This window comes from Procambarus clarkii, chromosome 54 (genome assembly GCF_040958095.1).
Source record: "Procambarus clarkii isolate CNS0578487 chromosome 54, FALCON_Pclarkii_2.0, whole genome shotgun sequence".
Classification (NCBI taxonomy): Eukaryota; Metazoa; Arthropoda; class Malacostraca; order Decapoda; family Cambaridae; genus Procambarus; species Procambarus clarkii.
Window position 1 is genome coordinate 11,600,992 of NC_091203.1, and position 26,265 is coordinate 11,627,256.

Sequence of the window (26,265 nt, forward strand, 5' to 3'; positions counted from 1 at the left end):
CCTTGTTTCCTTTTTCTCTTTTCGCCCTTCCCTCTCTTTCCCTAGGTGGCAGTTTGCTAAGGCGGACTGGACCCTATTTTCCCTCAGTGCTACTCTCTCTGACCACTCCCTTCTGCCCCTCTCTCGCGCTCTCCTCCTTTTTCATGACACTGTCTTCGACGCTGCCCTCCGCTCTATTCCTCGCTCTTCCTCTCGGGGTCCACGGAAGTGCGTTCCCTGGTGGAATGCGGACTGTGCTCGGGCTGTCCGCTGTAAGCGTGCAGCCTGGAAGAAGCACTGCCGTAGGCAGACGACCGATTCTTTTCTTTTCTTTCGGAAAGCGAGTGCGGTGGCCCGTAGGGCCATCCGTACGGCTAAACGTGAATGTTGGGCATCTTATGTCTCGACAATTACGTCCGAAACCCCTCTGGCCCAGATCTGGAAGCGTATCCGCAAGATAGCGGGTAAGTTCGTTCCCGATGTTTCACCGGTCCTTCACCTCCATGATACTCTTGTGGCGGACCCGTTGCAGGTCGCTTCCGAACTGGGTTCCCACTTTTCTTCTGTTAGCTCTGGTCTTCATCTTCCCCAATCTTTCCTTCTTCGTAAACCTGTCCTTGAGTCTCGTCCTTTAGATTTCTGCACTCATCTTCAGCTTCCCTATAATGATCCCTTCTCTCTCTCTGAACTTCGTTCTGCCCTGGCCCTCTGCGGTTCTACGGCGGCGGGCTCCGATGGTATTCATTATGAGATGCTTCGCCATCTCCCTCCGAGCACGTCTCAGTATTTACTGAGTCTGTATAATCGGATCTGGGAGTCGTCGTCAGTCCCTGAGGACTGGCTCAATGCCGTTGTCCTCCCTGTTCGCAAACCGGGGTCTCTGGGTACTTCCCCTAAGGACTTTCGCCCTATTGCTCTCACAAGTTGTGTCTGCAAACTCTTTGAACGTATGGTTAACGTTCGTCTGATGTGGTTCCTGGAACACCATCACCTCCTCTCCCCTTCTCAATTTGGTTTCCGCAAGTGCCGCAGCACGACAGATGTCCTGGTGAACTTGGAGGTCTATGTACGTACTGCTTTTGCTGCGAAGACCTCCGTTGTTGCCGTCCTTTTTGACCTAGAAAAGGCTTACGACACCACTTGGCGTTATCATATCCTATCTCAACTTCATTCTTTTGGCCTTCGTGGTCATCTCCCTCTCTTTCTCCGCAGCTTCCTCTCTCGTCGTTCCTTTCGGGTGCGCCTTGGTACCGCTCTCTCTCCCTCTTTTCAGCAATACGAAGGTGTGCCCCAGGGTAGTGTTCTGAGCACTACTCTTTTTCTGGTTGCCCTCAATGGTCTTCTTTCCTCTCTTCCTTCTGGTGTCTTCTCCGCTCTCTATGTCGATGATCTTACCCTTTGTTGTCAGGGTGATGATTCGCCTCTCCTTCAACGCCGGCTTCAACTTGCGATTGATGCCGTGTCGTCTTGGGCCACAGGTCATGGCTTCAAGTTCTCTACTTCTAAGACTTGTGCCATGACTTTTACGCGGAAACGGGTTGTTCTTCGTCCCTCTTTGTCACTTTATGGTCATCCCCTTGAATACAAAGATTCCGCGAAGCTTTTGGGGTTATTCCTTGACACTCGTTTGTCTTGGTCTCCCCATATCTCTTACCTCCGTGTTGAGTGCTCTAAGTCCCTTACCCTCCTTCGGGTCTTGTCCCATACTTCTTGGGGGGCAGATAGGCGCACTCTCGTTGCTTTACATTCCTCTCTCGTCCTGTCTAAGCTCGATTATGGTTGCCCTGCTTACTCGTCTGCTTCTCCTTCTACTCTTCGCCGTCTTGATGCTTTGCACCATACTGGGTTGCGCCTCAGTTCTGGTGCCTTTCGTTCGACTCCCGTCCTTAGCTTGTATGTTGACACTGGCTTCCTGTCTCTCCAGGACCGCCGTGATCGCTACTGTCTTCGCTATCTTGCGCGGTCCTTGCAACATCCTTCCTCTCGTCTCTGTCGTGCTTTAACTTTTACCCCTCCTGCGGTTCCTGTTCCTCTTCACCACCTCCCTCTTTCTGTCCGGTTATCTCGCCTGCAGGATTCTCTTTCCGTTCGTATTTCTGATGTTTCTCCTCGTGTTGTTCCTTCTTTGCCCCCGTGGAGGGTCCCTCTTCCGCGGTTTTGTACATCCTTGACTCGTATCACTAAAGCTTTTACCCCTCCTACAGTTCTAAAACGCCTTTTCCTCGAGCACTTTTCTTCTCACTCCCGCTCCGTTTCTGTCTTCACCGATGGGTCTAAGTCAGCGGACGGTGTTGGCTACTCTGTTGTTTTTCCTGATCGCACTTATATGTGTCGCTTGCCTCCGGAGACTAGCATCTTTACAGCGGAACTTTATGCTATTCGCTATGCTCTTCGTCTCCTGCTTTCTCGTTGTCAGTCTTCCTTTGTGGTTGTTGTTGACTCTCGTAGTGCCCTCATGGCTCTCGGGTCCTTTAATCCAGTTCATCCGGTAGTTGTCGAGATCCAGCATTGGCTGTTTCTCGTTCACAGTAAATTTAAGTCGGTTGAGTTTTGTTGGGTTCCCAGCCATATTGGCGTGTCTTTAAATGAGCGTGCGGATGCTGCCGCTAAGGAAGCTGTCCGCTCTTGTCCCATCTCTCGTAAAGGCATTCCGTATTCCGACTTTTACCCGGTTATCCATTCCTCAGTCCTTACCCGTTGGCAGGCTTCTTGGTTGTCTGTTACTGGTAACAAGCTACGTACTCTTAAATGTTGTGTTTCCTCGTGGCCGTCCTCCTTCCACCGTAACCGGCGGTGGGAAACAGCTCTAGCGAGGTTGCGTATTGGCCATACTCGCTTAACCCATGGTCACTTGATGGAGCGCCGCCCTGCTCCTTATTGTCCTAGTTGCATTGTCCCTCTTACGGTCGTGCATGTCCTTCTTGAATGTCCTGACTTCCAGGACGAGCGTGTGTCTTGCTTTCCGACCGCCCCTCGCAGTCACCTGTCCCTCGATAGAATTCTTGGTGACTCGGATACTTTTGATATCGTTCGCCTTATGCGTTTTTGTTCTCGTACTGGCATCCTTGGTGATATTTAGCGCCCTCTGATTATTTTGCGTATTTGATGGTGCTACATAGCCTTCCCGGTTTGGTGCCTTCTTTTGATAATTACTTACTTACTTTCCCCGCCGCCTGTCGGTGCGGGCTGATGTCCATCGCTCTCCAAACGGCCGTCGTATATGCTCTCGTTTAGCTTCTGTTGAGACGCTGGAATCCGTTGCCCAATATGTGGTTGCTGGGACACCTGTGTCTTTAAGTGAGAAGCGTAAGCCTGGTTCCTCTCCTTCCTCCTCCCCACCGGGTAAGAAGGCTTCGCTTTCTTCCTCGTCCCCTACTTCTGCCTCTATCGCTCCTTCCCCTCCCATTTCAGTGGTTGTGCCCCCTGTTCCTGCTATGGAGGTTTCTTTGGCCCTCGCTACCCTCTCGGTTGCTGCCCTTGCTGAGGTGCGCTCCCCTCTTCCTACCCCCCCCCTCTTTCTGCTGCTGTCCTTGGCTGCTCCTCTCGGTTGTTTCCTCTTCCTCCTCCTCCGGACCCCACCCATCCACTTCTGGTCTGTTCTCCCGCTTCCTTCCCTCCATCTTTGCTCAGTTTACCCATGCCCCCTAACCCTGACTTTGCTGATCCCGACTCTGATCTTCTTTTACGTGCTATGTTGCTCTGTCGACTTCGTTTCATCCTTGTTCTTTGGTGTTGTCCTTTCTCTTCTCGTCGATGTCTATTCTTCAATGGAACGTTCGAGGTTATTACGCCAATTTCCTTGAATTCCAACTTCTGATTTCGCGGTTTTTGCCCCTTTCTGTCTGTCTCCAGGAGCTGATGCTTGGTGCTCGTCCTGGTCGATTTCGTGGCTATTCCTTTCTCTCCCCCCCCCCCCAGCTGTTGCTGGGGCTCCTAATTCTTCTGCTCTCTTGATTCGCTCTGATGTTCCCTTTGTCCCCTTACTTTTTCCTTCGCCTCTCTATTGTTCTGTTGCTCGTATCTTTGTGGGGAAATGGTACACAGTTTGCAGCAATAGCAGGCGGCTTGATATCTGCGAGGCACTACACATCAAGAAGTCAACACCAACAATCAACAGCCAATTAATGCACACCTATATTCTACCCACTTCAAGACTCTGCACCAATATAGAATCATCAAGAAATATGGGCCATTAAGCCCTTTGCAGTTACTTCCATTCTTCCCTTTACCTTACCCAATATTTTGTGTTCTGTCTTGTGTTGAAAGTTTTTTTTTCACGTCATCGAAAACTGTTGTATCACCTCACCCAAATGCAGGCATATAAAATGAAAGCCGTTTAAATTGTAGCACAGTAGAACTCTGTTTAGTGTTTTCAGGTTATAGTTGTGTGTGTGTAAACTAAAGTCTTTGAAAATGTAAAAAGTTATTACGAAACGCGTTCATGTGTCGCATCAGACTAGAAATAAAAATGAATTTTGGAGAATTGATTTTTCAATTACCATCGACAGTGAAAATAAACATAAGAAATATTGAGAAAATTCGTGTTAGAATTAATAATCTTACTTTTTCGGTCATATTTAATAATATATGTTTACAAGAAAGACTGCTACCAAAATATACTAATATATAAATAATATATATATATATATATATATATATATATATATATATATATATATATATATATATATATATATATATATATATATATATATATATATTAGTATATTTTGGTAGCAGTCTTTCCTGTAGACATATATTATTAAATATGACCGAAAAAGTAAGATTAATAATTCTAACACGAATTTTCTCAATCTTTCGTACATTATGCTTCACTGTTGGAGGTAAATCAAAAATCACTTCTCCAAAATTCATTTTTATTTCTAGTCTGACGCGACACGGGCGCGTTTCGTAAAACTTATTACATTTTCAAAGACTTCACAAATACACAACTGATTAGAACTTGCGTTTCCCTGATTTTATATCTACATTTGAGTGAGGTGGGAAGGGTGATGTGGCATTACATTTGAGTGAGGTGGGAAGGATGATGTGGCATTAACACAAGACAGAACACTAGAGGATATTAATAGGGTATTAAAAGTATCAACACAAGACAGAACAGAAACAATGGGTATTGAATAGAAGTGTTTGTAGAAAGCCTATTGGTCCATATTTCTTGATGCTTCTAAGCAAGAAATATGGACCAATAGGCTTTCTACAAACACTTCTATTCAATACCCATTGTTTCTGTTCTGTCTTGTGTTGATACTTTTAATACCCTATTAATATCCTCTAGTGTTCTGTCTTGTGTTAATGCCACATCATCCTTCCCACCTCACTCAAATGTAATGCCACATCACCCTTCCCACCTCACTCAAATGTAGATATAAAATCAGGGAAACGCAAGTTCTAATCAGTTGTGTATTTGTGAAGTCTTTGAAAATGTAATAAGTTTTACGAAACGCGCCCGTGTCGCGTCAGACTAGAAATAAAAATGAATTTTGGAGAAGTGATTTTTGATTTACCTCCAACAGTGAAGCATAATGTACGAAAGATTGAGAAAATTCGTGTTAGAATTATTAATCTTACTTTTTCGGTCATATTTAATAATATATATATATATATATATATATATATATATATATATATATATATATATATATATATATATATATATATATATATATATATATATATATATATATATATATAAAGAATTAACTCCTATTGATGTTATGTTAATCGTAACTACCTCGCAAGAGAGGCAGACTTTAAACAGCAAGAGCTGCTAGTGGCACATATTTTGTCTAAAAGCCTAAGATCATAGGACTGTAAGAGCAAACCGCCAGGCAAAACCACACGGGTATCACCTATCACTTAGGTCGTTGGCTCTTCCTAGTTAACAAACTAATAAAGGGTAACTGATAGATTCTTACACCGAATTTGTAAATTTGATGTGTGGTGCTGTGCAATGGATTCGAGCTTTAGATACAGACTTGATATGAACATAAGCAGGCAAAGCATTGCAGAACATGAAATGTGGAGCAGTAATATTGAAAGGTATTATGAATTTGCTACTTTTTATGGGGGGTATGGAGTATTAATGAAAAGGGCCGGCAGCTAGAATCAAGATATATAAAAAATAGCTGGGTAGATAGGCCCGGCCCCCAAGGAACATAGGTTCCTGTTAATGCTTTAAGGTTTTAGACTACAGGCCTGCTGTCTAGTATAATTCATCTACACCACTTAAACAGGATTAATGGATACACCTCAAAAACTAACTTATTTATTAAACCCTATAACAACCCCCATATACATTACTATAATAACAATACTTTACCACACTATCTTACGTTAACTACCTTGGTCCACCTAGGCAGGATACAAGGCTTTCACTTGGACAAAATTAGGGTAAAGTCTACTTGAAGAGAGGCACATGAAAGGCTTGAAGCAGCCTGGGGTAGCTAAGCCCCACACGGTACCTTAGTCACAACACAATACACTTAGGAATGCCCAAAACACTGGCTTAGACTACTCAATAACTACAACTTTTGCCAGAGACCGGTTACACAGGGTTATACCTAACTTAGAGAACCACTGTAGACTAAGGTAAGGGAAGGGGAGAAAGAGGAGGAGAATGGAGACAGAGCCACACAGGGACGATGTTGCCACAAGCACAGCTAGACCAGAGAAGACCAACCTAGAGCCCTGCTACCTCTTACTCTGATCGCTGCCGGCCAGATACTCAGCTGATCGTACAGCAGCCATCATTCCAAGTTTACTCAGACATTCTTTACTAGTTTAATCATTTCTAAACATAGCTGATAACTAGTTGAATATTATATTTATTAATCAAGAAATACAGAGTCTTAATGCTCTGTGAGAAACAAGATTCGTCTTACGTCTGGCAAGGAAGACATGAACAAAGGTATGAAACGCCTCAAGTATAAACGTTATGTTAACTATCCTTCTAACAAGATTATTTGTAACTCAGTTTGACCTCTGGTTTCCACTAAGAACCCAGGATCGTAACATTCCTCCCCCTCATCAGAGAAAAAAAAATGTGACTACTAGAATAGTAGTCTTATTTTTTGTAAGAGCATACAGAGAATAATGAGGAAAATCTATGTAATAAAAGAAAATCAACCAAAACAAAAATTTCTCTGCAAGAAAAAGCATAAAGGAATTCTGGGAAAGAAAGAAAAAGCACACAAAAATAAGTTTTTTGAAAGAAAAGCACACAAAGGAATTCTGTAAAAGAAAAAGCACATACAAAAAAAAAAAAAAACAGGGAAGTAAATAAATTTGACATGGAATATTTAATGTCACAGAAGAACCTAAAAAAAAATAACTAAAGCATGACAGCTGGTATATGGCTTCCTGTGGCTCTGATGAATATTACTCAGGTAACCAGGACAGTGCATAGGCTATCATGTTGAGCCGGCCCGGTAGGTGGGTAAATAAATAAATAAATAAATAAATGTTTATTTAGGTAAGGTACATACATACAAGAAATTTTTACAAAGATTGGTTGACTTATAGGTAGAGCTAGTACATACAATGCCTAAAGCCACTATTACGCAAAGCGTTTCGGGCATAAACGGTAATGGAAAGATTGAAGTCCAGTAGGTACAATGCCCACCTGAGGATGCGTTTATTTTTTGCCTTCATCTGGTTTTAGAGCACTAGTGGGTTATGGTCCGTGTATACTTCCACTATATTACCTGTTAGATATACTTCAAACTTTTTACATGTTAACACTAATGCCAACGACTCTTTTTCTACCAATGAATAATTGCGTTGCGCCTTGTCAAATATCTCAGAGTAATAGTATACTGAGTGGTTCACTTGATCATCCCCAGTTTGCAACAACACTGCACCAGCACCCGAGTCAGATGCGACAACATGAATTTTAAACAGTCGGTCAAACCTTAGACAATCGAGCACTGTGGCGGAAGTTAAGATCAATTTCAAATTTTTAAATGCTTCTGCACAGTTTGTTGACCACTGAAATTTAATGGCCTTCCACAACAAGTGCGTGAGAGGAGTGGCAACACTGGAAAAGTTCTGACAAAAGTGCCGGTAGTACGCACACATACCGGTAAACTTTTGAACGTCATTTTTAGAACGAAGCACTGGATACTCAAGATTGGCACTGATTTTATCATGCCAAGGTAACACTTTTCCTTGGCCCACTTCATAACCAAGGTACGTCACTGTGCCTTGGCCAAAATGGCACTTTTTAGCATTTAAAGTTAGGTTTGCACGATTCAGAACTGTGAACAACTGGCATAACCTAGCTATGTGGTCAGTCCAATTACTATCAAAAAGCACAATGTCATCTAAATACGGCAGACAATTTGGCACATTAGCGAGCAGGGAGTTCATTAGACTCTGGAACGTGTCAGGGGCATTATGCAAGCCGAACGGTAACACTTGATACTCGAAGACACCATCGGGTGTTACGAATGCAGTTAGTTGCCTGGCACGTTCGGTGACTGGGATCTGATAGTATCCATTCAAGAGATCGAATTTCAAGAAGTACGTGGCATTTCCGATCTCGTCGATGCAGTCTTGTAGGAGGGGCAGCGGATAAGCATCCACGATGGTCACCTTGTTGAGTTGCCGATAGTCAGTGCATAATCGCCAGGAGACGTCTGGTTTGGGGACCAAAAGGCAGGGCGAGCACCAAGAGCCCTGGCTCGGCCGGATGAGGCCGTGCTGGAGCAGGAAGGCGACTTCATTCCGCACGATGGCCTTTTCTTCCGGACTCATCTGATAGAGTTGATGGCAAATGGGGGTGTAGTCCGTCAACTTGACATCATGGTAGATGGCATCAGTCTGGGTCGGGACCTCCCCAAACAGACTGGATAATTCGTCAAGTAACGACTGCACCTCCTCACGTTGGGCCATCTGCAAATGGGACAGTCAGTCCTCCACAGCATTCACAGAACTAGAATTATTGAGAATGAGATTACTTGGGTCCCCAGAACAATCATCCCCTCCATCACTAGAAAAGGAAACATTGGTTAGAGCGACGGGCCTGGGGCCCTGGAACCTCTTCAGCCGGTTCAAGTGTACAAGCATCACCTGGACACGTTTGTTAGAGTGCCTTACTTTGTATGTGAGGTCCCCAACCTTTCCTGTCACAATATAGGGGCCTTCGTACTTGTGAGACATATTGTTCCCTAGTCGAAGCTTTAATACCCGGACAGGGTCACCAGGCTGAAATACCCGCAACTTAGCCTTAGCATCGTGTCGTTCTTTCATATTTTCTTGGGCCCCTCCCAAGATACTCTAGTGCAGCCGCCTTGCAGTCCCTGAGTCTCTGGTGGTGTTGTGCAAAGAAAGCTGAACCTTTGGTCAACGTTACGTTCCCTTACAGATTCTCCTGTAAAATTTGCAGGGGTCCACGAACCTTATAGCCAAAGACTAACTTAAAAGGAGAACAACCCAGTGAACTTTGTAACCCCTCTCGAACAGCAAACAAAACATAAGGCAAGTTCTCATCCCAGGATTGGTGAGAATTCTCGCACGATGTCTTCAGCATCTGCTTAAGGGTTTGATGGAACCCCTCAATTACCCCCTGACTCTGTAGATGGTATGGGCTAGAAACCTTATGAGTTATTCCATGGTCCTTACAGAATTGTTAAAAAATGTCAGACTTAAAATTAGTACCATTGTCGGTTTGCACGACCCGAGTCAGTCCAAAAGTAGAAAAAAATTGCAACATACGAGCATCAACAGTCTTTGCTCGGATGTTCCTTACAGCAAAAGCCTCAGGGTAACGGGTCGTGATACGCATCATCGTGATTAAGTAAATATTTCCAGACTTAGTTCTTGGTAATGGACCAACACAGTCCATTACCATTTGAGAAAATGGTTCCTCCAGCACGACAATAGGCCTTAGAGGAGCTTTAGGTGGTGTCTGGTTTGGTTTCCCAACAAGGTGACAAGGAATGCATGCCTTACAAAATTTTGCCACATCACTTTTCAGTTTGGGCCAAAAGAAATGTTTAAAGATTTTGTGATAAGTGATATTAATACCTTGAGGTCCCTCCCCCCCATAGGATCATCACGAGCAGCTGCCAAAACTTTCTATAGCAGGTAGGCACCATAACCTGGTGGACTACCTCCCACTTATTTGACAAGGGAGAACTCTGTGGTCTCCATTTTCACATCAAAATCTGATCATTAAAATAGTACCCGGTTGCTGCATCTACAATCTCCTCCTTAGAGAGAGCTACATCGTGACATTCTGCAAGACTGTGATCAGCTTTCTGTAAATCACTGAAGGAGGAGGCCATGCCTTGATCAGATGCCATTCGCCGAGGCTCAACAGCGTTCTCCTCCACCTCCTCACTACTCTCGGTAGGCGGCAAAGGTAGGCTCTCCACAATGTCCTTTGCCTCGTCATCGAGTCGGGCCATGAATGTGTCCGCAAGGTCCACTTGGCTTTCACCACTCGAAAAGTTCCTCGTGTGCTCGGGATTTACCACCTTGGCAATTACAGGGCTGCCTTTACATTTAAGTCCCATAGACCTGGTGTCACGTGGAGGTGGTCCGGTCGGGGCTCTGCTAACACTCGACTGCTAGGGGCTCAAAAGGCCCAAATACTCAGCCCCTCCGACTCCCTGGATTCACCGGAGTCTCCTTGGTCACACAAGAGAGGACCAACAATGCCCACCTCCGCAGGTCTTTGCTTCCACCACAAAGGGGTGCCACTGATTCACCCTGGAAGACCTTCAGTCAAACACGGGGAAACTGCTGTTAACAGTTCCGGCCTAGACCCGTGGGGGAGTGAAGGAAGACTCAGGCTTACCATATAACTATAACCTCCCTGAGTCTTGCCTGCCAGACAAAAAAAGGTTGCAGGAACTCCTTTCCCGCCTGTCTTCTCTATCTTCCTCTTAGCAAGGTCGCCAGCTGGGTTATTATATCTGCACCCCAGCAATGCAGTTCAGTGGGTGTATTATATATTGTTTGTAGCCAGAAGGTTGCTACTCCCATGGATCTGCTACTAGACTGTCGGCCCACGGTATTCTCCCAGGAAGGTCTGTGTGGCTTTACCTCTCTGTAGCCACTACGTTAATAGTTGCCACCATTCAGGCCCCGATACTGATCGGATGGCTAAGGGTACACTTTTATGTAAGTCTGTGTTGTCTTTACCACCCTCCAGGCAATAAGAACTGCTATAGAGAACGTAGTGTTCCCTAGGTGGTACTATGATAACCTTCGTGTATGCTCATAGAGAGATATCATAAATGGAGGCACACTCAAACACAGTGATAAAATGTGTAAATTTACTGATGCAAATTACATGAACACACACACAATCACAAGTAATACATAAATATGGAAATATGGATACTAAGTCTGGAGATCGTCAGCCTCTTCTTCCACGACCTCCAACACTCCTTCAAGTGGGCAGAAAGACAGGAGTCTCACACTCTCACAGGAGGGCCTCTTCACTACGTCGGCGCCTCTTCTTCACTGTCCTGCCATCCATACAAAATGTCCCCTCTGACAGTCCTGAACACAAGCTGCCTTGCAGCCTATTCTACTATTAAAGTATTACAGTCCTGCTGCCACATACATAAGTAACTATTGTGGCCTAACTAGCCTACTCACACAAGGGGTAATGGGAGGGAAAATGATCTACCTTACATTCCTGGCTCACGACGCCTGTCCCTCGATGGTGTGAGGTTCCCACGCTTCCTTGGGTCGATCCTTGACGATCCAGGACGTTCCACAGGTCCTCAGGTGTCGTGGAGCCTTCGCGTCGTCGCCGTTCCAATCCCTGAGATTCAGCTGCCCCAATCCTGGTTCATCGATGGGCGCTGAGCTAATCACTATTTTTCCCACACTCGCCCCTTCCACAAGGCGTTGTTCCTTGTCCTAGGCACGGTGTCGTCCTTCCAAGATTCTCAGTGGATGTGACCCGGTCACAGCTAGGCCTGCCCGCCGCACCTTCCAGACCTCACGTCCAGCGGCGCCGCCCCAGCGTCGTCGCCGACTATTTTCCAAGTTTGGCACTTCTCTGCTCAATGAACTTGGTTCCTTATTTGCTTCCCAGAAGCGCAGGGTCTCCAATAACTGATGGTGGGCTGCGATGGCTAGTCAATCCACTGAATAAGGCTTGTAGAGCCTCTAATCCTTGAGAGCAGACCGAGGCGCGTCCTGTCGCTTCCAAGGTCAGATCAACTCTGACGTTGGCGCCGCCCGGGGCACTCGGTGACGTCATGGCGGGCCCTGATTGGTCGCCCGCGACCTAAGTCGGCCAATCCGCGATCGGCTAATGTCCCTTCCAAAAGGTCATATCTGCCGTAGGGGATACTCTTTCATTTTATATCAGGGCGCCAATTTCTCATTATTTACAACTTATAATGTAACTCCCTTCCTTTAAATGGCAGCCGGTCTGGTCGCCACATATATCATTAGATTCCCTGAACCTCAGAGAATCAGTAGGGAGAGCTGATATGACTCTTTAAGCCGGCAAACGAAAGAAATAGGAGAGGGCACCGTAACACTGGTCACCGTGCACACTGGGTACACAACATTATCCTCTGCGATGAGTGAAAACCTTAGGGGTAGGCAACATAATAGGCAGTCTGGAGTCCCCTACCATATTCCCTGCTAAATCATTACCCAATATTACATCAACATTAGGGAAAGGTAGGTAAGAAGTGACTGACTGTACAAATACCCTTGTGGAAATCAGATTCCAGGGTAACCTTACAGAGGGGTACTGCTCGAGTATCACTAGTGACACCCTCGACCAGTACTATCTCTCCAGTGTCGAGAGTGTTGGCACCTTGCAACGCACTCTCCAAGATTAAAGTCTGGATGGCACCAGTGTCTCTGAAGATCACCATGTCCTTCCAGGAAGAGCCCTCCGATAACAAAAGTCTCTCTTTCGATAAGAATGGGGTAAGCAGGTCCAACCACTGTGGGTTGGAGGTCTTACTCCCTAACCCTTCAGAAGGCCTCAAGCTGTGTCACAACAAGTGCAATTTTTTTTTTTCCGGGTGCAGTTACCAACAACAGCTAGTAATGTGGTTTGCACGTTTACAGTGACCACAGACTCGTCGGGGAGAAGAGACATTACTAACAGGATTGCCCTTTGGTTCACCCTTAGGTGCCATAGAGTTAGACAATTTAACAGAGTTAGTTATGTCTGAAACAGAAGGTGCATTAGTTATAGGGTTAGAAGGGGCTGGTCTGGACTGACTGTGGGTACAAGTTTTGTTAATATGTGGGCTATAATTATTTTTATTGGGCCTTTTGCCTGCCAATTGGTAGTTCTCTGCCATCTTTGCCAAATCCATAATATTAGAATCTACCTCTCTCCTTACTCAAAGGTACCGTGCTAAAGGCTCTGGCATATTATCTATGAAATTCTCCGCTAAAACTAAATTTTTGAGTGCCTCGTATGTTTTGGCTTTAGCCGAGCGAATCCATTTTTCAAACAATCTTATTTGGTCATTAGCAAATTCAGTGAGGCTGGTTGTGAGTAGGCCTAAGGTTGCAATACGCTTGGCAGTGAGCTTCAGGTGTAATTTCATATGGCCTCAAGATCCGTTCCCTGACTTTACTATAATCAAAACAACCGCCGTCAGGCATGGTTATGTTGTACCTAGTAGCCAGAACGTCGTACTCGGCCTACTATGCAAGGCCCGATTTGCCTAATAAGCCAAGTTTCCCTGAATTTATATATTTATGTCATTTTTTTCTTATGAAATGATAAATCTGTCCATTTCATTATTTATAAGTGAAATTGATGAAATTTGAGTTAAAACTAACATAGATATATGACCGAACCTAACCAACCTTATCTAATCTAATGTAACCTATATAAACCTAACCTAAACTAACACAACTAAGTCAATAATTTATGTTTCTAATATAATATAATAATAGTAATTCAAATAAACTAATTTGAAACAATTTATTGAAAATAAAGAAAATAACTCGGCCTATTAGCCAAATCGGGCCTTGCATAGTAGGCCAAGAAGTGCACTCCGGCTACTAGGTACGACATTTATAAAAGTATCCTGGGCCTTACTTCTAAGTCTTCCCTGTAGGAATTAACCCCACTCTTCCTCTGGCCAGTTCATGGACATGGCCAATCTCTGAAAATGGTTGAAAAATCTTACAGGGTCTGACTTTAAAAATTCAGGCAAGTTATGCTTTTTATCATAATGCCTGGCGTTCGAGTCTCCGGCAGGTGGTGGTACAACGGTATTTGCTCTAATTCTTTCCACCTCATTTTTGAGCCTTTGTTCCTCTACTTTAGCATTTTCCTCTAACAATTTTGCCTCTTGCTCTGCTACTCCAGCCTTTTGCTCTGCCAGTCTTAATTGGGCTAGTTGTAATTCTAGCTCCATATTCCTACTAGCTACACTTTCCGCTGGACTGGCCTGGCATAAAGGCACTTGGCAATAGTTCTTGGTCTATGCAATGTTGTAAGATTTCATTCACCAAATCCACTTTTTATCAGTGTCTTGAGGCCAAATTCCTTGCCTAACAATACTAAATTAGATTTGGTGAGGTTCTTAATCTCTACCACTGAAGGGGTTACATTTGCCAGTTCCTGCAATTTTGCCGCCATCACCAATTAATCTAGCTCCTAGTCAAAGTAAAAAATTAAAAATAAAAATTGGGAAAAAACAAAAAAATTGCACGGCCCCAATCACAAGGCCACACTTACCTCAATCGTGAGGTGATCCAGCTGGGTGTCCAGTCAGTGCAAGATATATCCTTTGCTAGTTGAGCTGGACCCTAGGCTACCACACAGCCTTTCTGTTCCTCCCGGTCAGGCCAACCACTTGTTATGAGTTTGCTACTTGTTATGAGGTGTATGGAGTATTAATGAGAAGGGCCACCAACTAGAATCAAGATGTATCAAAAATAGTGGGGTAGATAGGTAGATAGTGTTATGACCTTTGGTTCTTAGTGGAAACCAGAGGTCAAACTGAGTTACAAATAATCTTGTAAGAAGGATAGTTAGTTAACATAACGTTTATATTTGGAGCGTTTCACACCTTTGTTCAAATCTTCCTTGCCAGACGTAAGATGAATCTTGTTTCTCACAGAGCATCAAGACTCCGTGCTTGTTGATTATTAAATATTATATTGAACTAGTTATCAGCAATGTTTAGAAATGATTAAACTAAATAGTTAAGAATGTCTGAGTAAACTTGGAATGATGGCTGCTGTACTATCAGCTGAGTGTCCGGCCGGCAGTGATTAGAGTAAGAGGTAGCATGGCTACCTCATAACCATGCTACCTGGTAGCATGGTTATAACCCTGTGTAACCGGTCTTCTCTGGTCCGGCTGTGCTGTGGCAACATCGTCCCTGAGTGGCTCTGTCTCCATTCTCCTCCTCCTCCTCCTCCTCCTCCGCTTCCCTTACCTTAGTCTACAGTGTTTCTCTAAGTATAAACCTGTGTAACCGGTCTCTGGCAAAAGTTGTAGTTATTGAGTAGTCTAAGCCAGTGTTTTGGGCATCCCTAAGTGTATTGTGTTGTGACTAAGGTACCGTGTGGGGCTTAGCTACCCCAGGCTGCTTCAAGCCTTTCATGTGCCTATCTTCAAGTAAGTAAGTAATTATCAATAGAAGGCACCAAACCGGGAAGGCTATGTAGCACCATCAAATGTGCGGGATAATCAGAGGGTGCTAAATATCACCAAGGATGCCAATACGACAACAAAAACGCATAAGGCGAACGATATCAAAAGGATCCGAGTCGCCAAGAATTCTATCGAGGGACAAACGACCGTGGGGGACGGTCGGAAAACAGGACACACACTCGTCCTCGAAGTCAGGACATTCAACAAGGATATGTACGACCGTAAGAGGGACAATGCAATTTGGAAAATAAGGAGCAGGGTGGCGCTCCATTAAGTGACCATGAGTTAAACGGGTATGGCCAATACATAACCTAGCCAGAGCCGTTTTCCACCGCCGGTTACGGTGGCAGGAGGAAGGCCACTGGGACACACGACTTAAGAGTATGCAGTTTGTTACCAATTACAGAAAACCAACAACTCTGCCAGCGGGCACGGATGGAGGCATGAATAACTGGATAAAAGTCGGAATAAGGAATACTTTTATGGGAGATGGGACAAGGGCGGATAGCGTCCTTAGCAGCAGCATCTGCACGCTCATTTAAAGAGATACGAACATGGCTGGGAACCCCGCAAAACACAACTGACTTAAATTTACTGGAGATAAGAAAAAGCCAATGTTGAATCTCGATGACCACCGGGTGGACCGGATTAAAGGACCCTAAAGCTATGAGGGCACTACGAGAGTCAACTACCCAACTACCACCACGAAGGAGGATTGACACCAGGAAAGCAGGAGACAGAACGGGTTGGAGGATGGGAACGGAGTGGGAGTGAGAAAAAAAGTGCTCAAGGAAGAGGCGTTTCAGAACTGTAGGAGGGGTAAAAGCTTTAGTGATGCAGGTCAGAGAAGTACAAAATTTGGGAAGGGCAGAAACAGACAGAAAGAGGAAGGTGGTGAAGAGGAACAGGAACTACAGGAGGGGTAAAAATCAAAGCACGATAGAGGCGAGAGTGAGGATGCTGTAAGGATCGCGGAAGATAGCGCAGACTGTAGCGATCACGGCGATTCTAGAGAGACCGGAAGCCAGTTTCAACATACAAGCTGAGGACGGGAGTCGAACGAAAGGCACCAGAACTGAAGTGCAACCCAGTATGGTGCAAAGTATCAAGACGGTGAAGAGTAGGAGAAGCAGATGAGTAAGCAGGGCAACCATAATCGAGCTTAGACACGACGAGAGGGGAATGTAAAGCAAGGAGAGTGCGCCTATCCACTCCCCAAGAAGTATGGGACAATATCCGAAGGAGGGCGAGGGCCTTAGGCACCCAACACGGAGGTAAGAGATATTTGAAGACCAAGACAAACAAGTGTCAAAGAATAACCCCAAAAGCTTCGCGGAATCTTTGTACTAAAGGGGATGACCATAAAGTGACAAAGAGAGAGGAAGAACGGCCCATTTCTGCGTAAAAGTCATGGCACAAGTCTTAGAAGTAGAGAACTTTAAGCCATGATCGGTGGCCCAAGATGACACGGCATCAATCGCAAGCTGAAGCCGGCGTTGAAGGAGAGGCGAATCATCACCCTGACAGCAAACGGTAAATCATCGACATTGAGAGTGAAGAAGATGCCTGAAGGAAAAGAGGAAAGAAGACCATTGAGGGCAACCAGAAAAAGAGTAGTGCTCAGAACACTACCGTGGGGCACACCTTCGTATTGCTGAAAAGAGGCAGAGAGAGCGGTACCAAGCCTCACCCGAAAGGAACGACGAGAGAGGAAGCTGCGGAGAAATAAGAGGGAGATGACCACGAAGGCCAAAAGAATAAAGCTGGGATAGAATATGATAATGCCAAGTGGTGTTGTAAGCCTTTTCCAGGTCAAAAAGGACGGCAACAACAGAGGTCTTCGCAGCAAAAGCAGTACGAATATTGACCTCCAAGTTCACCAAGACATCTGTTGTGCTGCGGCACATGCGGAAACCAAATTGAGAAGGGGAGAGGTGGTGCTGGTGTTCAAGGAACCACATTAGACGAACGTTACCCTTACGTTCAAAGAGTTTGCAGACACAACTTGTAAGGGCAATAGGGCGAAAGTCCTTAGGGGATGTTCCCAGAGACCCTGGTTTGCAAACAGGGAGGACAATGGCATGGATCAAATCCTCAGGGACTGACGACGACTCCCAGATCCGATTATACAAACTCAGTAAATATTGAAACGTGCAAGGAGGGAGATGGCGAAGCATCTCATAATGAATGCCATCGCAGCCCGCTGCCGTAGAACCGCAGTGGGCCAGGGCAGAACAAAGTTGAGAGAGAGAGAAGGGATCGTTATAGGGAAATCGAAGTCGAGTGCAGAAATCGAAAAGACGAAATTCAAGGACAGATTTACGAAGTACGAAAAATTGGGGATGATGAAGACCAGAGTTAACAGAAGAAAAGTAGGAACTCAGTTCAGTAGCAACCTGCAACGGGTCTGCCACAAGAGTACCACAGAGGAGAAGGACAGGTGAAACATCGGGAACGAACTTACTCGCTATATTTGTGGATACGCTTCCAGATCTGTGGCAGAGGAGTTTCGGACGTAATGGTGGAGACATAAGATGCCCAAAATCCAAGTTTAGCCATACGGATAGCCCTATGGGCCACCGGACTCGCCTTCCGAAAGAAAAGAATTGGCTGTCTGCCGACGGCGGTGTCTTCCAGGCTGCATGCTTACAGTGGACAGCCCGAGCACAATCTGCATTCCACCAAGGAACGCACTTCCGTGGACCCCGAGAGGAAGAGCGAGGAATAGAGAGGAGGGCAGCGTCGAAGACAGCAGAATGAAAAAGGAGGACAGAAGGGAGGGTTCAGAGAGAGCAGCACTGAGGGTAAATAGGTTCCATTCCTCTTTCGCAAACTGCCACCTAGGGAAGGAGAGGGGAGGCCAAAAAGAGAAAAAGGAAACAAGGATGGGGAAATGGTCACTGCCATGGAGGTCATCAAGAACCTGCCACGTGAAATCTAAGTAAAGAGAAGACGAGCAAAGAGAATGATCAAGACAGGTAAGTGTGCGAGTCCGAGAGTTCAAATGCGTGGGCTCACCAGAATTCAGAGGAGACAGGGAAGAAGAGAGGATAAACGGCTCACGAAAGCGACTTCGGGTGTTCGTCAAAACATCACCCCAAAGGGAATGACGACAATTGAAATCACCCAGAAGGAGCACAGGCTCCTGCAAGGAGTCCAGTAGGCGTTTCAGATCAGAAAGAGAAAGCGGAACACTTTGGGGATATAAATGGAACAAACTGTGTACCATTTCCCCACAAAGATACGAGCAACAGAACAATGGAGAGGCGAAGGAAAAAGTAAGGGGACAAAGTCAACATCAGAGCGAATCAAGAGAGCAGAAGAATTAGGAGCCCCAGCAACAGCTGGGGGGGAGAGAAAGGAATAGCCACGAAATCGACCAGGACGAGCACCAAGCATCAGCTCCTGGAGACAGACAGAAAGGGGCAAAAACCGCGAAATCAGAAGTTGGAGTTCAAGGAAATTGGCGTAATAACCTCGAACGTTCCATTGAAGAATAGACATCGACGAGAAGAGAAAGGACAACACCAAAGAACAAGGAAGAAACGAAGTCGACAGCGCAACATAGCACGTAAAAGAAGATCAGAGTCGGGATCAGCAAAGTCAGGGTTAGGGGGCATGGGTAAACTGAGCAAAGATGGAGGGAAGGAAGCGGGAGAACAGACCAGAAGTGGATGGGTGGGGTCCGGAGGAGGAAGAGGAGACAACCGAGTGGAGCAGCCAAGGACAACAGCAGAAAGAGAGGGGGGGGGGGTAGGAAGAGGGGAGTGCACCTCAGCAAGGGCAGCAACCGAGAGGGTAGCGAGGGCCAAAGAAACCTCCATAGCAGGAACAGGGGGCACAACCACTGAAATGGGAGGGGAAGGAGCGATAGAGGCAGAAGTAGGGGACGAGGAAGAAAGCGAAGCCTTCTTACCCGGTGGGGAGGAGGAAAACGAGGAACCAGGCTTACGCTTCTCACTTAAAGACACAGGTGTCCCAGCATCCACATATTGGGCAATGGATTCCAGCGTCTCAACAGAAGCTAAACGAGAGCACATACGATGGCCGCTTGGAGAGCGATGGACATCAGCCCGCACCGACAGGCGGCGGGGAGAGTCAATAGACGGAGGGGAAGGATGGGGAGGAGGATTGGAGGGAGACGAGGAAGAGGACACAGGCGACATGACAGATCGGGTAGAAAGAAGGGGAACCCCAGATAAAGGACCTGGATGGGAACCCTTCGGGACAGAACTCAAAGGAACAGAGGAGGGGGCAGTGGGCGTATCAGGGTCCAAGGCCCGGAAACGGTTGCGAGTCTGAGGAAGGAGGGAAGGACGAGGAGAGGAAGAGCGCAACACGCGAGCGTAAGAGACGTTAGCATAAGGCGGGACCCAGCGAACCTAGCGCCTCGCCTCAGGAAAAGATAAACGCTCCCGGTGCTTCAAGTTGAGGACGGCCGCCTCAAGCTTGTAATGGATACAGGCACGGGAGAAGGTAGGATGGGCCTCACCGCAGTTGAGGCAGCGAGCTTGGGGAGAAGTGCACTCCGACTTAGTGACCTTCACCCCCACACAAAGGACAGAGAGACAGTCCCAGAGCAGCGGAGGGCACCATGCGCAAACCTCCAGCACTTGTTACGAAGCCGAGGAGAAGGAATATACTCCTGGACAGAGTACCTAGCTCCAGCAAGAATGACAGAGGATGGAAGGGTCCTACCATCAAAGGTGATCTACACAATACGAAGGGGTTGACGGCGACGACCACGAGGGGGACGAGTAAACGAGTCAACCTGGAGGACAGAATGGCCTTGGGCATCAAGGATATGCCGAATATCATCGTGGCAATCCTGCAGATTCCGAACACCGGTTGCAACATGGGGCGGGAAGAGAATAGTGCCAACACTGGCATTCATCGGAACATTCTTGGAGACCCGAACAGGGATCTCGCCAAGGCAAGACAAGGCTGCCAAGTGGGAAGCTGCATCCTGAGAAGGAGCAGCAACAATACGTGTACCGAGACGAGTGGGGTCAAAGATAACAGACGCATCCACGGAATCAACAAGATGCCGATGGAAGGTGAAATCGTCAGGAGGCGCAGAATGAAGAGGGAGGAGATAAAAGTATTTGGCCCATGAAGCGGGACCAAACAAGGCCTGATACGCGGCAGTATGGGAAGGAATCGAGCGAGTGCGGCCGGGGCATGAGAGCCCCTAGAGAGAGATGGGTTAAAAGGCGAAGTAGTCACAACGAGAGACTTAGCTGCACCAGGGGACGAAGTGGTCACCACTGGGGGCTGGAGGCTCGATCCAACCACAGAGGGAGGGGAGCTGGGGGAAGAAGTCAGGACAGTCAGGAGGAGCAAGGTCGGGGCCCAACGCAGCGGGAGCTATAGAGCCTGGTCTTCCAATACAGGCCGACTCGGGGGCTTGGTCGCCCACCCGACAAGCCCGAGAGGGTACAACGGAAACATTCATCGACATAGACGAAGAGAAATTAATTCATCCACAAATGTGCCCATACCCACCATGGAGCCACAATTAGAGGCAGGACACCAAACAGGAAGCTATCGCCGATCATGCCGGGGGCCCCCCCTAGGGGTGCGTCGTGAGTATATGCCCCACAAACGCCACCTTAAGAACCGTCAGTCTGTCGATATCAGGTTCAGCGACGAAAGGGGGGGATTGACAACAAAAGGTTCCCCTCGCTCGAGACGTCGGGTACAACAGTTCTACGGGTGCAAGAGTATGCCTCAAGCACCCGGGCGTCAAAATAGTAGAAGTCCAAATTAAGATCAAAAACAAGCAAAAGATCGGCAGGAAACGGCAAGCAGATAGGAGAAGAGGGAGAAAAACGAAACAGAAGGAAAAGGAAAAGGTGCTCAGCACAATTGGAGAGGACGGCAGCAAGAGCACAAGGCTAGAAAAAGACAGGACTGTCCCAAAGAGCATCACACTCCGGCAGCGCCCACGAAGCCCCCCTTACGGCATCAACGAGCTTAGCGGGGCCCGTCCTGAGTACACGCCCCATAAACGCTACCTTAATAACCGTCAGTTCGACGAGATCGGGTTCAGTGACGAAAGGATTGACAATGAAACGTTCCCCTCGCTCTACGTTGGGTACTACAATTCTACGGGTGCAAAAGTATGCCTCTAAGTACCCAGGCGTCGAAATTAAAATTGGTTTTACTAAATTAAGCTCTAGAATTGAATTAAACTTGCTCAATACCTCAAGTCTAACTTTGAAAAGTTCTCACGTATGGGTGATAGTAATAATCGTATTTACCACACCATTTAGACCCACTCCACGCAATCTTCTGTCAGGTGGAAGAGATGCACTCTTGACCCTCTGAACAATTTTCTCCTGCGTCTTACTCTTCTCAGTCTTATGGAACGAGTCTCCGTTGTGCTTTCAGCTGTCCAAGTACTCCTGAGTAAGCCAGGTAAACGAAGGTACTTCATTCAACAGGTTCAAGATTCTCTTTCAAGATAATTAAATAATTATCTATCAATGTCTACCGACAACGGTTGACAAGTTTAACCCCCCCTTTCACTCTAGGGGGTCACTATTCACTACGAATTAACACTTCGTCACAGGCAACTTTGCCTCCGAATATCGTTGGTTACACTCTAGTTTGCAATTCTTTCACATTTTGCATCCAATAATGTCGCGTCGCCGAGAAGACACGTACCGACTCATGCTTTGAGAGCATGAGCAGCAAGGGTTTTAGACTTCACACCCACAACATTTTCAATTATAGAACCAAGATTTAATTGAAGTGCTTATTAACCTATGAGAGTTGTGCTGACCAGGACAACACTTCCTGGTTAATAAATTTGGTTAGGAGGTTGCAAGATAATTAACCCAATGCCTCAGTTTATTCAACCTGAACCTGTCAGTCAGGTTGACAATGCTTGACTTCTGGACCACCAGCTGTTGCTGAATTGAACCGTTTTTCAATAATGTTTGCAAATCTTTATCGACGACTACTCATCTTGCCATTTAAGGGGGGAAAAATATGATCACCCAGAAGCCATTTTGTTGAAAAAACTTTATATTTCGTTCTTTAAAATCTTGGCATGGATGGACGTGCTAAAGCTGTCTAACCGTAGCGAGCTCCGGGGACGAGGACCGTGTCGGTGACTGTGCGGTAGTTCGTGAACACTGTGCTCTTAGTATTGATGTTTGTTCTCACCAGCGTTGTCGTGTACGACAGCCTGTGGGGAGTAAAGTTGTCAATTAGCCAGTACCTTTACAAGCAAGCAAGGGAATTTGAAGTTGCAGTACAATACTGTAGACTTAGTATCGAACTTACACTTGGGTAGCAGTAGTAGTATAGGTCGTCTGCATGATGACGTAAGAGGTGTGGGCGATGGTCACGTAGTCTAAAGATCTTTCAGTCACAATTCTGAAGTCTGACTGCACGTACGTGACCGTTAATGTTGAAGGTCTGACAACTACCGTTGTCTGGAGGGCGACACGGTCATCCACCGGCGTCTGTACCACCTGTGTAAGACAACAATTAGCTAGTCTAAGCTCAGCCTCCAGACCATCGTTTGTCACAATACATACCAAGTACTCACCGCGCGTGTTCCAGTGGTGACAGTCTGAACGGTGAGTGAAGTGAGGGTGACAGCCACACTCTGGAAAGCCTGATCAGTGAGGGTGACGAAGCGGTCGATGGTGAAGAGCTGGGTGACAGTGGGGTTAAATACTGCGTCAACTCTGCTCACTTGTGGACTGCCATACCTAGCCCCAGCGTAAGGAGCCGAACCGCTACTGCTAGAGGAAGCGAGAGGTCCACTGCTAACCTGTCCAGGCCTGTCACCACTCCCGCCAATTCCTTGAACAGAACTGCCAGGTGTACCGCTGCCTTGGCCAAGGTTAATACCTACTCCTTGACTGCTGCCAAGTCCTATTCCAGCACCCAGAACTGGACCGCTGCCCTGGCCGCCACGTACTACTGAACCGCTGCCCTGTTGACCTGATGACCCCTGAGAGCTGGCACTACCCGCACCTCCTGGTCCTCTGGTCTGACTGCCATAAGGAGAGGCAGGCTGATGGGTTGGATGAAGGAAACAGTTTGAAGTGCATATTTAAGAGCCATTAGAAAATTTAAATTTGTAAAATACTTAAAATTCAAGTTTGAGGCACGTACACTAAATACATTAATAAGCATTTTAAAAGTTTGTGCCCCTTAATAGTTACTTCTAAGTTTTATAGTATGGCAATAAACCAGAAAACTGCGCTAGAACTTTTTTATTAGTAAGTGAAGATTAGTGGGTTTAAGAGGTTGTGCAAGATATGATGTAATAATGATGACTAAATGTTACCGGTACCAAACAGTCAACCAGGTAATTTCTCTGGTTTAATCGAGTTCAAGAAACTTTAGGGGAAACAGAACCCCACATTTCTGATGCGTTCTTTATGAGAAGTGATGACATCCAAGTATCCAAGCTACAGCCATCAAGATCTTTTAACTTTAAATTTAGATAAAAGTATCAGTTAAGAATCTGCAGTGAACAAAATTATTAAATAACCAAAAGGTTTATTGGCGTTTTAACCCACTCTGTAGAGCCCCAATACAGTAACCAAGATTAACGTTAAGTCCCATCAACTCTGTGGTAGAATCAGGTCAACTTTAATGAAAGCAAGAAACTAGGGAAAACCCATTGACGAATAGTGTTAAATGCTATACAAACTTAGACCCTTTACATGTAAAAGCTAAAGATAATTTAAAATGGTTCCATTGTTAAAGTAAGGTCTAAAGCTGTAAGGTCTAAAGCTGTAAGCTTTAGGGCACCCTCAAAATAGCAAGGCTAGTTTACCAAATTCCAGCGTTTGATTTATCTTTTGTCATCCTACAATTAAAAAAGGTCAGTCCGTACCCATAAAGTGACTGCTGGTAAGGATCCCAAGACGAGAATAGTATTTAATAATTAGACAATTAAGGGTTACGACAGACTTAAGTCATGCTTTATTGTAATCTTTCATAGAAGTGCTACTTTCCCTTAAATATTTAGAATCAGACATTCGATCATTAATTTCAGGTATGCCCAACAAGGAAGTTTGCACTTTTTTAAAGTTAGAAAAACTAGCATCTACACAACTAAACACTTCGAGACTCGCCAAGGTCGTCCAACAGCGCCTGCGTGACATGCTACATAGATTTTATAGTATAAATGTAACTTATGTTCGTTCAAATTTCCTTATCTGAAAGTTCTTCACCGATTGCTTAGAAATTTTGACTACGTTCCATTGGAATATGTAAGTTTTTTTTTTTTATATACCAGCCCCATTTGTGATAATTAAAACAAAAAGAAAAATGGTGCTACCAGTTGTACGTAATTGCAACACTATACTAAGTATTACGACTATTTCAGTGTTACTGACTGCATTGATGAAATTAATTTTCATGGAAGTAGGACTTTATTATCGTCTGACATTGCATTTTGAAGCGAGCTGTGATGTTCAACACGCCACATTTGGCGAGTACTTCATTTCTTCTGTATTAACCATTTCGTTTACCTTTTCTCTACTGTTCCAATTTTCCTGATAGGAACAAATCATTTGGGAACGCATCGGACGAGGGAAATGGTTGGAAGAAAAGGAATGGGGAGGGAGCGGCCCCCCTCCCCCCAAGAGAAGAATGGTGGGGAAAATGAGGCTGCTGTGGCTCGGCAACACATGGTCGGATACAACTAGTGTAACAATTACACATTTATAGGCAAAATAAAATATTTTACCAAAATATTTAAGAAAAAAAATACGTTTACTCACGTTAACAAGTTGGGCAACGACAATCACCTGGGAGACTACCAGGATTGTCCACAATATTAGCCAGGAACTGTTGGTCATCTGAAAAATAATGTAGTTCATGTTAAATCAAAACAACGTCCCCAATGCGGCAAAACCGTTTTAGTTAACATTGGTATATAAGAAAGTTTGGTAGGTTGCACAAGGTGCTGGAGGGTGGACGTTTACCGAAAATGAATGTAGCAAGACAATGAAGATAATTTTACCAGTTTCTTTTTCGCAGGCATTTGTCATAAGCAGAAGTTTATCATCTTCGTAAATAACTAGAGTACTGACGACGGGAAGTCTGGCAAATCAGCAGAATAGAACATTGACACCCATATACCAGCTTCAGTGTTAAAAAAAAAAAAAAAAAAAAAAAAGTAAATACCAAGAAACGTTATCCAACGCCGCTTTCATAACATTATTAAACCTAAACAAATAACAATAAACTAATCTATTTACACACAAACCTTGAAGAACAAAGAGTGTTATCACCACAGGAAGTTGGGGATTGAATGTCAAGTGCAGGAAGGTGGCCCGACTCGTTGCCTTCCCCACACACTATAAACACTCGCACTAACAAGAGACTATAGAAGAAGGATAGGAAAGCTCTCTATAAAATATATAGATCTTGTATCACCCAACCCGACGCTCGCCCTGCCTAACATCTCCATCTATTGACGAGTGCGCCAACTACAGGAGAAATTGGTACTATTTCATTCCCTTCCCATTAACATTATATCACTAACTTTCTTGAATTATTGTAAAAGTTCTTTGTTTCTTAATTATGTCGTGCTAAATAGTTTGTTAATAACTTCACTAATTACAAAGTTTTACTTTTCTTACCATGATTAAGCTCTTATATAGAAGCAAATT

The 26,265-nt window shown here is 45.4% G+C and overlaps 1 protein-coding gene across 1 annotated transcript; it reads right to left on the reverse strand.

The window, feature by feature from the left end:
- Positions 1–22,624: 22,624 nt before the first annotated feature.
- LOC123771296 (uncharacterized) lies at positions 22,625–25,921 on the reverse strand. The gene is made up of 5 exons (XM_069305105.1): positions 25,860–25,921; positions 25,372–25,449; positions 23,175–23,648; positions 22,907–23,097; positions 22,625–22,808 (listed from the first exon to the last, which is right to left on the reverse strand). Exons 2-5 carry the CDS (start codon positions 25,447–25,449, stop codon positions 22,694–22,696), a joined length of 858 nt encoding a protein of 285 aa, XP_069161206.1. The 5' UTR covers positions 25,860–25,921; the 3' UTR covers positions 22,625–22,693.
- Between the last annotated feature and the right edge of the window lie 344 nt (positions 25,922–26,265).

What these genes read in the sequence shown, in the direction of transcription:
- LOC123771296 (XM_069305105.1), bottom strand. Translation starts at nt 25,449, where the DNA reads ATGACCAACAGTTCCTGGCTAATATTGTGGACAATCCTGGTAGTCTCC. An exon ending in TCGTTGCCCAACTTGTTAAC is followed by an intron (nt 23,649 to 25,371) that starts GTGAGTAAACGT and finishes CCAACCCATCAG; the next exon opens with CCTGCCTCTCCTTATGGCAG. An exon ending in TCACCACTGGAACACGCGCG is followed by an intron (nt 23,098 to 23,174) that starts GTGAGTACTTGG and finishes TGTCTTACACAG; the next exon opens with GTGGTACAGACGCCGGTGGA.